This window comes from Manacus vitellinus, unplaced genomic scaffold (assembly GCF_001715985.3).
Source record: "Manacus vitellinus isolate BGI_N305 unplaced genomic scaffold, ASM171598v3 scaffold_9_pilon, whole genome shotgun sequence".
NCBI classification, from domain to species: Eukaryota; Metazoa; Chordata; class Aves; order Passeriformes; family Pipridae; genus Manacus; species Manacus vitellinus.
Window position 1 is genome coordinate 14,457,951 of NW_021940917.1, and position 15,813 is coordinate 14,473,763.

The 15,813-nt window shown below is 39.4% G+C and overlaps 1 protein-coding gene across 1 annotated transcript in view; it reads left to right on the top strand.

Moving 5' to 3' along the window:
- RNF38 (ring finger protein 38) overlaps positions 1-15,813 on the top strand; it is a 98,677-nt gene that overhangs the window by 70,854 nt on the left and 12,010 nt on the right. The window contains exons 5-9 of the mRNA XM_008923807.2: positions 2,749-2,962; positions 5,676-5,843; positions 10,069-10,239; positions 11,877-12,038; positions 14,896-15,002. Coding sequence (XP_008922055.2) covers positions 2,749-2,962; positions 5,676-5,843; positions 10,069-10,239; positions 11,877-12,038; positions 14,896-15,002 — 822 coding nt within the window. The remainder of the gene's footprint in view (positions 1-2,748; positions 2,963-5,675; positions 5,844-10,068; positions 10,240-11,876; positions 12,039-14,895; positions 15,003-15,813) is intronic.

A 15,813-nucleotide genomic window follows, 5' to 3' on the forward strand; every position in this document is an offset into this window, starting at 1 on the left:
GTCAGGACAGTCTGTGTTGGGTTCTTTTATTATGTGGATTTTTTTTTTTTTCATTTCCTGGCTTATTTAGACCTTACCTCTTGGTATCAGTGGTTTTGTACTGTGCCTAGCACAACAGTGCCCTAATTGGTTGTGGGTTTTTTATTCCGATTCATCATAAGCAAATAAATACTGCATTTAGAAAGATAGCCTTCTGGTGTGAATTTGCAGGAAGATTATTTATCTTTATCAGTCATTGTGAAATGGAGGGTTCTGTACCATTGCTATGCCTTACCTTTCATCTCTGCTTCCTTTCCTCCTTGTCTTGAATGTAATTCTGAACTAACGGGATTCAAGAATGTGTTACTGCAAAGAAATCACCCTTGTTAGAAATACTAAGATCTGCACACACTAACTCTGCAGTTATGGACACCTTTTGATGGCTGTTCTTACCTAAGGGTAGGAAGTCCTACCATTTTTTTCACCAATTCCATCCTGTTTGTTTGCTTTGACCTGGCATTTACCATGTTTATACTGTGCGTGTAGAAAGAAGATTTTTTTTTTGTGGCTTTTTTTTAAAGACTTTAAGCACAATTTCGTTCCTGATGTTTCATGATAGTTTAGACCTACGTCCTGACAATTGTTCTGAAGTAATTTCCATTCATTCAGGAAGCGAATAAAGCTACGTATCAAGGTGCTCTGAATTTTGCTGAATGAAAGTATAGTTTCTTTATAAGTCTGCATAGGAAAAAATCCAGTTTTGCTCTTTATCAGGGAATGATACTTCATTGGTTTAAAAAGACATTCCAGAAGTTTTGCCAGCTTTTGTTGGCTGTACTTTCTCATAATTCTGGGTTCATAGAAAAGTAAAACCGACCCTTTTAACAAAGAGATATGACTAGTTTTATGAGAATCTGCCTTGTCTGAGAAGCCACCTTGTCTAAGCACTGGTGGCAGTTAGAGAATTTCTGAAGTGCTGGAGCTGCCCCTTGTAACTTTCCTCTGTTCCTGCAGCTTTTCCAAAGAAAAATCCTTGCACAGCCATTTTTTTGTGTTAAAATATTCAGAGCATTTCTGTTTCATAGCAGGAAATAGCAAATTTAAACCAACCTTGGTACTCCAAACAGTAGAACATCTTTCACATTAATAGTTCTGTGGTTAGAAATTATATATGACGGTTTTGTCTAATGAGAATGTAGCAGTTGTATCATATTAGTAATGAAGCAATGGGGAGTGCAGCAAAATCTTCAAGGAAAGAAGCTGGAATTAAGACATACATTACTAAGACTGTAAATTTAGGTACTCAGTGCTTAGAAGAAAACACAGCTTGTATGTTGTGACATGGTAGCTTGTAACAACGAAGGCTATGCATTTTTGATTTGTTTCAGTTTTTCTTTTCTTTAAGAATGCTGTGTTACAATCTGGTGTTATGCCTTCTGTCTGACCTGTCATGAGTTACCATTTGTTTCAGTTCTAAGATAAGTTATAATGGCATAAAATCCCCGTGAACTAGGGCAGAAAAATAGTGGCTTGAGACATTTTATCATATACTCCCAGTAGCATCTGGATAGCTGGTAGTGTGCTCCCCCTTCCCCAGAGTATGTCTGTTTTACGCAGCACAGAAGTTGGACTGAACCTGAGAAGTATCTGGGATTTCCCAGCAAGTTGCAGGTTTATTTGATTTTTATTTGGTAGTAGCAAAAGTTCTTTTCCATGTACTCTTAGAGAGGACATGTTCTAATGGTTACAGATCCTTTTTGTCTCTTCTCTGCAGTGTGGTTCCTTCAGTCTGTTTCCTAAATGGGAAACCATTTCACCCCATGTGGCTTTAATTTGCTGTTGCTTCTGGGACCTCTAACTTACATGTTGTGGAGGTTGGAAAGCATATACTGAAAGTACTGCAAGATCATTTTGTGCTTTCAGTTCTTTCCCCTTCCAAACAAATGAGAAGAGGCTCGCTCAAAACTTCTAATAGTGAGTTTATGACTTGTGTGGGCATCATTTTCTGAGCGCTGAACCTGAGCCACTGGTCTCTGATTTACAGAAGTCTCGGCTCAAGGTAGTAGCAGCTCTGCTCAGAATATACACGCAATTATATAAGAATATGTAATCAAATCCTACCTCTAGATCAGTTGCTCAAAAGAAGTGGATACTCAGGTCTAAATTAATCTACACAAATTCTCCACTCTTAAAAAGAAAGAATACTGCAATCACAGTTTCCTGGGATCTTCTTGAGAGAATTCTAGGAGGCACTCAGTTATGTTGTAAACATGTGAGAGCTGAAAAATTAGTTTGTTTCCACAGAGAAGTCTATTGTTTGTCTGCCGTCGCTAAGTGAGCAACCGTTCTGTGGCATGGTTGAAACAGAGACCCTGGGGAAATCTGTGATCATTTAATGAAGGATTTTTACCTAGATAGAATAAACGCAAGAAAATCTCGTGAAGATTGCAGTCTTGACTTTTGAGCACTTTTATGGCAATCCAAGTGTCATCTTTTTAACAAGTTAATATTTACTTAAGAGTTCTTCTCTTGGTTTCCTTAACAGCATTAACCTATGCTCTATTAAACATTTGCTTACTGAAAAAAGTGTCATCTGTAAGGCTTGTAGCAGTTCTGTCAGGAAGAAGTTTTATTCCAATCTAATAAACCTGTTCTAGTAAAATTTTCCAGTGTAAAGAATTTCTCGATATTTACTTGTCTTGTGGTTTTAGTTACAGAGAGGGATTTGTGTCATTTGTATAATCTCTAATTTTTTTAATGCATTTCCAGTCCTCCTGTTCGACGTCAGAGAACAAGGAGAGATCGTTTGTCTAGACATAATTCTGTTAGCCAGGATGAAAACTATCACCATCTCTCCTATGGACAGCAGCAAGCAATAGAAGAGCCCCGAGCCTTTCGCCCACCGAATGTATCTCCTCGTATGTTGCACCCAGCTGCTCACCCACCACAGCAGAATGCAGTGATGGTTGACATTCATGATCAGGTAAAATTTTTAGAGTACTAACAGAAGGCTGTTGGAGATGTGGGGTTTGGTTTTGTGGTTTTTTTTCCCCAAAATCTTCAAGATCCCTCACCTCCCCAAATTAGTTGCTGATGAAAGTCACAGAGCACTAAATTCTGTTTGCCTTCTTACAGAGTGTTTTTTTCTTTTGTGTATAAAGCATTGCAGTAGGCAGTGGAAAACAAACAGAAAGGAGGTTCACACATTCAGTAAAGATTGATATTTAACAATTTGTCAGTGTGTTTATTGGCCTATTTCTGTAGGTTTTTGTCTCAAACCTTTGAAATGCAGTTTTGTTTTGCTTTTGTAGTTAATTTGTTGTGATAAAGATGTGATATGATACTTATTAATAATGTATTCCATTTCACATGAAATACCTTGCCTTAGCATAGGAGTCATTAAACAGTTAAAATATATCATTTAGAAGTAGAATTTGCAATGCCTGTAATTGGTTGCCCGCGTAACAGCGGAACTCACGATAGTATTGTTGCATAACTGAATTAGTAGTCATCCAAACCTAATCAACTCCTCCTTAAATTTCATGAAAAAATTATATATGTGATTGGTCCAGGAAGTAAGTAATTCCTCTTTGCGACAGCAGTTTGTATAGAATCCTGTAACTGAGGACCTGTAAAAGTGGTTTTGGGCCCCTCACTACAAGAAGGACATGAGATGATGGAGCATGTCCAAAGAAGAGCAACAGAGCTGGTGAAGGGTCTGGAGCACAGGTTATATGAGGAGCAGCTGAGGGAGCTGGGGGTGGTTAGCCTGGAGAAAATGAGGCCCTGGGAGGACCTTACCAATCTCTAAAACTACCTGAAAGGAGGTTGTAGCTAGGTGGGGGTTGATCTCCCAAGCAGCAAGTGACACGACCAGGCGAAATTGCAGCAGGTTGCACTGGGGTGGTTTAGATTGGATATTAGGAAAAATTTCTTCACTGAAAGGGTTGTCAAGCATTGGAACACACTGCCTAGGGAAGTGGTGCAGTCACCATGCCTAGAGGTATTTAGAAGACACATAGATGTGGCACTTAGGAAGATGATTTAGGGATGGACTTGGCAGTGCTGGGTTAATAGTTGGACTTGATCTAAAGGGTCTTTTCTGGCCTAAATGATTCTGTGATTCTGTTGAGGTAACTCGTGCTGTTTTTTGTTAAATTAACAGGCTGCAGCACAAGTAAATTAGTTACTACATAGTCGTGAAGTGAGAAATAGACCTGGTTATCTGGCTGTCCACTTCTCAAACTGCATGTGCGTGGAATGCAGCTGTCACATCCCTGCTTAAGAACTGGTTTGCTTTCAGTGCAGCGCATACCACTGGTGTGTCATATTATGTGTGCAGGTTCTCAGCAGCAAAGTATTTGCTTTTGGGACCAAGTGCAAGGATGGAAGGCAGTGCCAGTCTAGCCACCTAACAAACTTACATTCTGAGCAATTCTACTTCTGCAGCATCTCGAAGATTCAGTGATACTTTCCGCTTGAGGAACATAAAAAGGATGAGACATCATTTTTTAGTATTGTTTTTGTGAGCAATAAACATTTCATGATCACACCCAGCATTGCACTGTATGCCCAACTTTTGTAGCAGGGGCAGAACTGGGTAAAAGTCAGTGTCCCTCCTGAGACTGGTTTCTGTCATAAGTGATATACAGGTTGAGATTTTAAGCTCAGTTCAGTGGTCTGTGTTCTGAATTGGTCTGTGTGCCTGACTGTACACTACCAGTTTAATAGTTTAGCTCTCTTTACTCATTCTCACCTTCCTAATGAGCTCTTCTTGTTTAAACCAGTAGGTTTCCTTTTAGCAGGTCATGAAGGAAGAGAGAGCTTTGAAATAATTTCAGTTAATCTGTGCTTCCCAAGGCTTAAGCCTTTTCAATGTTATTAGACCATGAGAGATTTCTTGTTTAGTTTAAAAAAAACCCACAAAACCAACAACAAAATAGAACAAGCAAAAAAAAAAAAAAAAAAACCAACACAGAAAACAACCCACATGGCTTGTAGGTGCAGAATACCTTTGGATCTTAGTTTGATGATTAAATTTTAGGGCATGTGACTAGCTAGAAAATTGGGTTACATCAGTCTGTTTTCTAATATAAATTTGGATAGTTATGGTTTGCTGCCTCATAGTCATATTAACTTTTCCTTTTCAGCTGTCCAGCTGTTCTGTTACACTTAGCTTGGGACTTCAGCTTAAATATTGACCTGAGAGTGAATCAAGAAATTGGTCTCTTTAAAAGAAAGAAAATCTGCAAAATTGTTTTTTTAACACAAGTCTCTGTGTTACCATTGAATCACTCCCTTCAGAAATGAGAAAATTCTTGAGCTACTTGTAGATTAGCTTTTATGTGGGAGTTACTGCCTTATTTCATAACAATTAACCTGGGGGAGAGCAGAGAGACCTAATAGTCTGAGGTGCTTCTGAGTGACTAAGGTGCCTTTGAAGTTTTAACATTTTAAGCTGAGAGATTCCTCTTAGTTTTGCCCAGAAACTTGTGATCAGTAAATAACATTCCATTGATAAAAATATTTTAATGACAGAAATTACAACCATGTGCCTCCTTTTACACTTTCATTGTTAATATATTATTTTTCACATACATTTGTAAAAGCTTGTTATCTTACTCCCTGTGCTGTAAAACACTGTTGAGACTTTGTAGTAAGTTATTAAATTCTTTTTTTTTCCCCTTTTGCTGCAGATCCATCAGGGCACAGTTCCTGTTTCATACACAGTGACAACTGTGGCTCCACATGGGATACCACTTTGCACAGGCCAGCACATTCCAGCCTGCAGCGCTCAGCAGGTCCCAGGGTGCTCAGTGGTTTTCAGTGGCCAGCACCTTCCAGTTTGCAGTGTGCCTCCCCCAGTAAGTGGGTCTCTTCAACTACACCAGCTTCAATCTGTCGTAGAAATGGCACCTTGGAGCTTTAGTATCTGTGTGGCTTTAATTCTGTTGGAAATAACCTTTTTTTTTGTTTTTCCTGTGCTAAATTGAAGTGGGATAGTGGTGTGGGCTTTAGACCTGATAAGCATATGGTAGTTACCTACTGTCTGTATAGAGTATGACTATTTATAGTAGTAGAGTCCTGATGGGTTTTAATTCAAACCTAAAGCTGGTTTATGAACTGACTTACATCAGCAGCTACTCTACCTACTTTCCTGTAGTAAGAAGAAAGCTTCTAAGGCTTTAGTCTGGCAGGTCACCTAGGAAAAAATCTTACTCAGTGGAGACTTTGTTCAGGGATGGTTATGTGCAAAAAGGTCTGATATTCCAAGGTTAGTTTTCTTCTGAGAAGTAGTAAAATCCTGAAAGATCACTAGAAGTTGAAAAGGGCTCTTTTGTCTGAAAATACTCTCATTATAGTAATAAAAATACTCATCAGTAAGGATGTCTACCTGTGCCTTGCTGGGAGTAAAATTAAGTACCTTGGCTGGCCAATTTACCAACTTTGAATTTGAAATTATTTGAACTGTTTTCTCACAAACTTTTATGTGTCAGCTCAGAGTTACCACTTTCCAGATCATAGCATTCTGATGGAAGTTTCACCATTAAATGTTAACAGGCACCAGAGCCTGTTTCCCCTCATTTTTTCTGGTATAAATCTGTAATATCATACATAAATACTATATAGAGTGTCCAGTGAACGTTTATAATGTTGTTATAATGTTGGTCTCTGCCAGCTATGCATTTGCCAACTTAGCTTTTCCTGTTGTGCATTCTGTGACCTGAGGACACGAACGAGCCTATGTGACACTGAAACAAAACCCTTGGTGTGACCACCTGTTTCTTGATGGTGCTCATGGATGAGTGCATTTATCGTGTCCAGGTGCCATTTGTTTGGAGAGAATGTACAACAGTTAGTCAAGTGTGTTGAGCGAATGGATCCAGTACAAGTGACTATAAAAAAATTAAGGTTGAGTTTCTGTATCATCAGCAGGCAGACTTTATGCTTTCTTCTCTTAGGTTACAAAACTAAGGAATAGTTAAAGTTGGAGGTCAGCTGGTGGTCACCGGCTAAAAGCAGTGTTTGTTTCCAAGTATGGAGATTTCATAACCCCTCTAAGCTTCCACTCCAGTGTTTGACTGTCCTCATGGTGAAGAATTTCTTCTGTATATGTGATTGAATTTTCTTTCTGAATTTTCTTTGTTGCATCTTGGTCCCATTGATCCTTGTCCTTTCCTTTTGCGCCTTGAGGAGAACTCAGGTACTTTCTGTCCACTCTTACGAAGCAGTTGCAGACAGTATTAAGGGTTTTGCTTAGTTTTTGCTTTTTAAAGCAGAACAAGTGCAGTTCTACCACCTTTTCTTTTATGCAGTGTACTCCAAGCTCCTGGCCATCATGTTGTTATTGTTTTTTTTGTCACTGAGGCACCCAAAACTGGACACAGGACTTGAGATTAGTGTCTCAAGTTCTGAATGGAGGAGCAGAATCACTTCACTCATTTCACTAGTTGCATTCTTACCAATGCAGCCCAGCATACCGTAGGCCTTTTTGACTGCAGGAGAACATTGTGGGTATTGTCTACTCTTAATTGACGTGACCACCAGAACCCCACTTTTTTTTCTGCAAATCTGACTGCAATCAGTTAGTCTCAAAGAGTTCTTGCTCCATGGAGTTATTCTTTCCCAGTGCCAGACTTTCCATTTGCCTTTGCACTTCACATAGTTCCTGTCAGCCAGTTTCTCCAGCCTATAACTCTACATCTGAAAGGTAACCTGTGCCCTCCAGAATGTGAGCTTGCTCACCAGCTTCATCTGTGAACTTCCTTTCGCTATTTTCACAATATTTGTCTCTCACACTGCATATGTAGCTATAAAATAAAAAATTGTCAGCTAGTAAATACCTTTATCAATTTTAGAAGTTCTTCAAAGGGACAGGATGGCATCCAGAAGGATCTGGACAAGCTCGAGAAGTGGACCCATGGGAATCCTATGTTGCTTAACAAGGCCAGGTTCGAGGTGCTGCACTTTAGACAACCCTCAGTGTCAGCACAGGCTGGGAATGAGCAGACTGAGAGCAGCCCAGGCGAAAAGGACTTGGGGTGCTGGTGGATGAGAGGCTGGACATGACCCAACAATGGGCACTTGCAACCCAGAAAGCCAGTTGTATCCTGGGCTGCATCCAAAGCAGCGTGGGCAGCAGGGAAAGGGAGGGGATTCTGTCCCTCTGCTCTGGTGAGATCCCACCTAGAACACTGCATCCAGCTCTGGGGTCCTCAGCACGGGAAGGACATGGACCTGTTGGAATGTGTCCAGAAAAGGGCCAGTAAGTTGATCACAAGGGCTGGAGCACCTCTCCTGTGGGGAAATGCTGAGAGATTGGGATTGTTCAGCCTGGAAAAGAGAAGGCTTCAAACTGAAAGAGAGTAGCTTTAGATGAGATATTAGGAAGAAATTCTTAACTATGAGGGTGGTGAGGCACTGGCACAGGTTGCCCAGAGAAGTCACGGGTGCCCCATCCCTGGAAATGTTCAAGGCCAGGTTGAACAGGGCTCTGAGCAACTTGGTGTAGTAAAAGTTGTCCCTGCTTGTGGCAGGGAAGTTGGAATGAGATGAGCTTTAATACCCTGTCCGACTCAGGCCTTTCTATGATATGTTCAAACAGCAGAAGTTTTTCGAAAGCCTTAATGAATAAACAGGTAATTTTTATTTCTTCCTACTTCAGAGTTAGTATGGCCTCATTTGCTCTAACTTTAAAAAGTGACATGGACATAGCATAGATCATTCCAAACATATATAGGAGCTATGGTAATCTTTACCATACAGAATTTTGGGATTAAACCTATTCTCATGTTTCCCAAAGAACCTCCTGTTCTAAGCAACAGTCTGTGATGTTCTACATGCAAATTTATCTCCAGCTATTTCAGAAGAAAGTTTTTAATTTAGTAAAATACAGTAAAAATTTATTATAACAATGGAAACACTTGTCTGTCATATTCCTATTTTAGAAAAATGAGGTAGTAACTGAAGGTAAAGAATAGTCAGCACTTAAAGAAAAATAGTAGTCAGATCAAATTAATCTGCTGCTATTTCTCAGTACATGTGAAGATTTATGTTTGGTCATGATCACAGTAAATTGAGGTGATAGTTCCACCTCCACTACTGTTAATCAGATTTTAAACTAGTTCCTTTTACCTTTTTATGCCCTTATAGTCAATTGGCACAATATATGCTATGTGACATGACTAATAAGGAAAAAAAAAAAATTGAGAGATCAGAACTGGATCAACTTTCTTTGTAAGATTTGATAACAAATATCTTCATTAATTGCTCTTTTAATTGCCAGAAATGTAACAGAAATGCCTGACATTTGGATGATAGATCAAAAGCGAGAAAAAAGAGAATGCAGGTTTCTTGCTTCTTCATATCTGAAGGTGGAAGTAAAACTGAACACTTTCACAAAGTACATTCCTCTTGCCCTTCAGTGCCTTCACCACTGTAGTGTTCAAACTTTTGTGCCCAAAGCTGCTTTTGGGCACAAATTCCTTTTTGTCTATTTTGACAATTCCTTTTTGTCAGGAATTTAAAGGAGGAGAGGAAAAGGGCTCTTTCACACAGTAGTTGTCACTGAGGGAGCTACCTTTACAGCATAGGACTCACCTCGAAGTGCAGAACTGAGCAGACCATAAGAATTATTTATAATATATGAGGCAACAGAGGTTTTTAGGCACAGTCTGGCAGCTGAGAGTCCCTCTGCTGCATCTAGAGCTTAAAACGGTTGCAATGCCATTCCTTTGGCATGTTGTTTTGATGGTAATATTTGGCAAAAATAAAATGAACTAGGATAAATGTATCTGCTTGTCACTTAGGAGGCTGTCTAATCCTGGAGTATTGAAAATCCTTGCTCCCAGTGACCTTACGAGCACCTAGCAGATGTCAACTATGGTGCTTCTAGAGCCTGTTCTATGCTAATCACTGTTCCTTGTGTATTTGGATGAGTTATTATTTATGTGTATTTTGAAGGCTTTTCCAAGGAGGTAAAACAACTGTTTACTGGTATCTTTCCATAATAAATACATAGAATGTAGAATGTTGTGTAGGGAATGTTTGTGCTAGAGACAAAAATGTATTGTTTTCACTTTATTTCAGATGCTTCAGGCGTGCTCAGTCCAGCACCTACCTGTACCATATGCAGCATTTCCACCCCTCATTTCTAGTGACCCATTCCTTTTGCATCCTCCTCATATATCTACACACCACCCTCCTCACTTGCCTCCTCCAGGACAATTCGTTCCTTTCCAAGCACAGCAGTCACGGTCGGTAAGTAATGCCTCTTACCCCACTCTCTGTAGAACTGGTGGGGTGCATAGTACTGATTGATACCTGACTGAGGAACAGAAGGATTTTGTTTTAAGCCTGTAACTGCTTGGTATAAAGATGAAAAAGTACTTTTGAAGTTCAGTGTTGCACTTCAGATTTCATTGTTGTCTGTGCTGTTTCTCCATAGGCTCTTACTTCTGTCAGAAAGATGGGTGTTTGCTTCACCATCTGGTATTTCTTTCCCAGGAAGCAGAATAGAATCCAGTGGAGGTTGTGTAGCACAGTACATGTCTCAGAGAAGAGCTTAGCAGAGAAAGGAGAAAGCACAGAATGTTACTTTCATTACATGCTTCTTTTGTATTATGTCTTGTTCAATTTTTAAAATTACTGATGCTTTTCCTAGAACATTTTTTTCACACTTACAAAAGTTACTGATTCCATCTGCTTAAGCAGATGTGGCTTAGTGATAGGGACTATGCAAACATGGGGAAATGTGATCCTGTTTTGGATTTAGGGGGAAATTAGGATTACCTTTCTGGTTTATGACTCTTACTGTATGGTTACCTGAGTACTGTGTCCCTTTGTTTGCCCCTCTGACTAGAGGATGCAGATATTTCAGAAATGCAGAAATAGGAAATAGTTTCAATGTTAGAAACAATGCTGAGACTTCTTCATGCCATGTCTCAGGTGTGGACAGGGTTGCAATCACTTTGTTACAATGGTGGGAGAAGAGCTACCATCATCATAACAAAGTGGTTTCCAGTGGTAGCTATCTTTGTAAGACCTTTAGAAAATGTATGGACTTGGGTTTTAGCTTGAGTTGCTTACTTAAGTTATTGACTAGGCTTGCCTGTTAACTTTCAGCTCTGGTGAAAAAAGCTTGCATCGCAGTGGTTTAAGAATACCTTGTGTTTAAAGTTTGCTCTGCATAACAGGAAAACAGAATATTCCTTTGCCTCCACAAGGTGGCTTTCTTAGCTGAATTTCTTGAAATGGTAGATCTCAGTGTCATTCAGAGAGGTGTATTTATGAAACTGATGGTTCCTGGTTGTTTCTTGGGTGCTTTTGAACCTGACTGATGTACTAGACTTAACTAGTTACAATCTGGAATCTCATGCTTCTGAAGCCTCTGGACTGCTTGTCTTGGTAAGACTGCTTGCATGATCCCCCCCAGGAAAGCATCTGCTTGGTTACTGGATATCATTAGCTGTTTAATCAACTGGAGCTGCCATTTTTCCACTTTTTAAGTTTTTCTGGCACAATTTCAGTTCTCGTCTATGGTTGTTTATTTTTTTCTCTTGCATAGTTGTACAGTGAGAGCAGCCTGGCAAGAGGGAGAGCAAATATTTGTCCTGAAAAATGCAAGACACAGGAAATTACAGCCACTCCTGTATTTGCTAGATCGCATAAATTCCTGGTCTATAAGCATGGCTAGCTGGAAAAGGTGAATTTATATCAAATGTGTAGTGTTGTCATTGCTTTTTGGGTAGTGTTAATAACCTAGGAATTGTTCACAGGGTTATTAAAAAACTGATCACAGCAGCACAGAATATACGTAGCTGGACTGCAGTTCTTTATTGGGGAAAAATTACATCTCTATTATTGCAACAAAGGCCATCTCTGGTTTTTTTTTTTAGCCACTTCAAAGAATAGAAAATGACGTAGAATTGCTTGGAGAACACCTTCCTGTAGGAGGTTTTACATACCCTCCCTCAGCCCATCCACCAACGTTGCCTCCCTCAGCTCCTCTTCAATTCTTAACGCACGATCCATTACACCAGGAGGTGTCATTTGGTGTAGTAAGTATTCTTTTCTATGCTGCATTCTCATTCATACTGCAATAACATTCTGGATCTTTATTGTGTAGTACGTTTTGTTGGAAAGTGGCACTTTACGCGGACGCGTTCCATTATTGGTGTAGCTGCATACTGTGGCATTTTCTTAAGTTTGTGTTTATCAAGTTAAGGGTAGTTTGACAACCACCAGCAAATTATTTTCGATAACATTATCTGCAGATTGTAGCAGCATTTACTTAGAAAACATTCCATGTTGTCACACAGTCCAGGACTTCTACAGCAGAAACTGATTAGTACAGTTTGTAAAAGCTGTTGTGACCTTCAGCTAATCCTTCATCATAAGTAATATGTTGAGTTTCCACAAACCAGGAAGGCTAGAGTGCTTTAAAAACAGTTCTTCTCTGCAAGCAGTTGTACAGAGAGCTTCCATACTTTAGACCACGCTATGTTTTAAAGGTAGCTATGTCACAAAGCTTGCTTTGAGCCAGCTTCCTGGGCACCCACAGGCAGTTCATCTGCAGCAGCACAAAAAACTATTAAACCTGATGCAGGATAAAGTCTGTGTTGAATTTTTGTTGAATTGTGTGCCTCTCTGGTGTTTCCTGTGGTGCTAACTCCAGGATCTTTGTGTTGTACTTCAGCCTGCAATTACGTTAGTCTTGAAATGGGTGGGGGTTGTTGTTGTTTGTGTGGGTTGCTTTTTTTAAAAATAAAAACCTTTCCTGCCTGTGTGATGCTCAAAGAAATAACTAGAAGTCAGGTAAAGGTGCTGAAATTTTTTAATGTTTGACTTGTGCATCAAGTTGACAGAGGTTTTAAAGGCTTAGAGGTTTATGGTTATTTAAAATTTAAATGAGAATGAAATTTCAGACCCTGCAACTGCAGAATATACAGATAGCTTGTCTTAGTCTCCTTGATCACAGAATCTAGTCAAATGCTTGCTGTGATCTTTATAAAGGTTCAAATAAGTTTCCAGCATTTAAAAAACTCTTCAGTTTTTTAATTAATCTGAAGGTGTACAGATTTTCAATTAAGTTTTCAGTCACCATGAGTTGCTCTGGAGACGAAGACACTTAAAAGCTTCTGTAAACTGCTTGTATTTTATTCAGTATTCTTGTTGGATGAATTAGTCTAATCACAAAATTTTGGTTGGAGTGAGGCTTTCTTGATTTCCAAGTTCAGTTGTTAAAGTAGATAAGGAACGTAAAATTTTTTGCAGATTGTAGCATTTGTCCTCTCTGATGCTTCAGTACTGAGGAGTAGAATAAATATATACTACAAGTAATCATGGGGTCTTTTATACAGCAATCCTAAATCTTTATAAAGCTTTATTTATATTAACGTTATAATGGTATGGCTGCATTTCTGATTCTCTTTCACTCAGTGAACACGACAGTTTCTAATTACATTTTTGGATTGCAGAATTGACAAAGCAGAAAAACTCATGTTGGATATGTCTAGTCTGAAACTTCCAAGCAAAAATACCTTGGCTCTTTTGCATTGTGTTTGTATTCATATGTTAATTTTATGTTTGACCATGGCTACCTATTAAAAAAGTTTCCATTGTAAAATAAGAGGATTTTAGGTTAGTCGGTGGTGGTGGTGGGCTTTTGTGCTTTCAGATTTCAAACATGAAAGAAGAAAAACATCTTACTAAAGACTTCGAGTATTCTTTTTTTCAAAAAAAAAGTTTCAAGGCCTTGAAATGTGAATTCAATAGGAGTACATGAATTTCAGTTGTAGGAAATACTAAAAAATTATAACAAAACAAGGATGACAAAAAAAGCCCTGATTTATCCCTGGAAAGAAACCATTGAAGCTTTAGGCTTTGAATGTCTCTTCAGATGTGGTCCAGCTGCAGAAACTGTACCGATTAAACTTTCCATGTGCACTTGAAAGGCTGCAACACTGTAACGTAAATGTAAATATATACTACTACTTAAAAGATGGGCTTTCTAAAAAAAAAAAAAAATAAAATTTGCGATTTGAAGACTTTTCTAAGGGCTTCTTTACTCAACCATTTTTGCACAGGCCTGCATAATAGCACCTGGGCTTTTATATTTACAAGAGAGTCAGCACTTCATGTCCTGTTTCCCAAACTATCCTGCATATAGACTAAAAACACCAGAACTTGCAAGGATTTCTGTTGTATATTACCACTTTTTCACATGGAATGGTATGACTGTACATTATAGATAGGAATAATTTCAAATTGAGGCTGAGGTTCTTTTGGATTTGAGCAGAGACTGGATTTTTTAAATAATACTTTATTAAAAGTGAATTTCAGTACTGAGAGAGGAGATTTTAAGAAAAGAAAGTGTTGAATCACAGGCTCACATACTGGATGAGGTTGGAAGGGAGGTCATCTGGTCCAACCCCCCTGCTCAAGCAGGATTGAGCTGACTGCTCAGGACTATGTCCAGCCTGCTTTTGAGTATCTCCAAGAAAGGAGACTCCACCACCTCCCTGGGCAACCCGTGCCAGTTCCCAGTCACCCTCATGATAAAGAAGTGTTTCCTGATGTTCAGACGGAGCCTCCTGTGTTTCAGTCTGTGCCCAATGTCTCTGGTCCTGCCACTGGGCACCACTGAAAAGAGCCTGGCTCCGTCTTCTTTGCACCCTCCCTTCAGGTATTTGTATACATTGATAAGATCCCCCTGAGCTTTGGCTTCTTCAGGCTGAACAATCCCAGCTCTCTCAGCCTTTTCTCACGCGTGAGATGCTTCAGTCCCCTCCTAGTGACCCTTTGTTGGACTCTCTCCAGTATGTCCCTGTCTGTCTTGTGGTGGGGAGCCCAGAACTGGACACAAGTTCCAGTTCCACAAGTTCCAGTTGAAACTTACTTTCTTCTTTCTTGCAGCCTTACCCACCTTTTATGCCTCGAAGACTCACAGGGCGCAGCAGATACCGATCACAGCAGCCAATACCACCACACCCTTACCATCCCAGCCTATTACCTTATGTGCTGTAAGTGTAAAGTACATTTGCTTCCATATAGGCTATTAAGTCATGTGACTTTCAACAGGCATCTTGGCACTTTTTATGGTTGGTCTCTCTACCAGAGACCAGGCACAGTTCACCTGCCTCAGAGGAAAACTCTCATTTCTGTGTAAATTTTTCAACCTGTTTTGAATAGCATACACCCTTGAGCAAGGAAAAATATAAGTGAACAATTTTTGTCCAATGTAGTTTTTTAGGTATTTTGAGGCACGAGAGCCTCTGTTTCTGAACTCTTCCTAAAATCTTGACCAAATTTTAAATCTTGGATATGTGATGCTCTTACAGAGACGTGGTTACACTGTAGGATCAAGTCATAGGAGTCTTCACTTAGAGAATAAATTAATTTGGTTTGGTTCTTAATTATGAAACAGAAGAGTGAGAGCTTTCTGTGACGTGTTCAGCTTTTATAGGCTGAAGTGCTGCTCTGTTACAGCTGTTAAATTTCTGTTCTGCCTCTTTAGCTGTTTTGTAAAAGATGTGGGACAGTTAACATTCAGAAATTAGCTATAGTGTGTTATGGCAGACTTTCTGTGAGGCTGTTTGGGTCTATGACATGAAATTTATTAGTCTTCTATGTTCTGTTTTGGAAGTAAGTATGAAATGTTTGGAAAATGAAGATTCTGGTGGCAAAGTTGACATTGACAAGGAAATAATCAAATGTTGACATCAGATCTGTAGTTTCTCTGTGCACAATGTCAGATGTGGCATGAAAATGGCACCAGAAATCTGTTTTAGCAAAGTTGTTCAAGTTTGCATCTTCCAGTCTGAGAGTAATGTC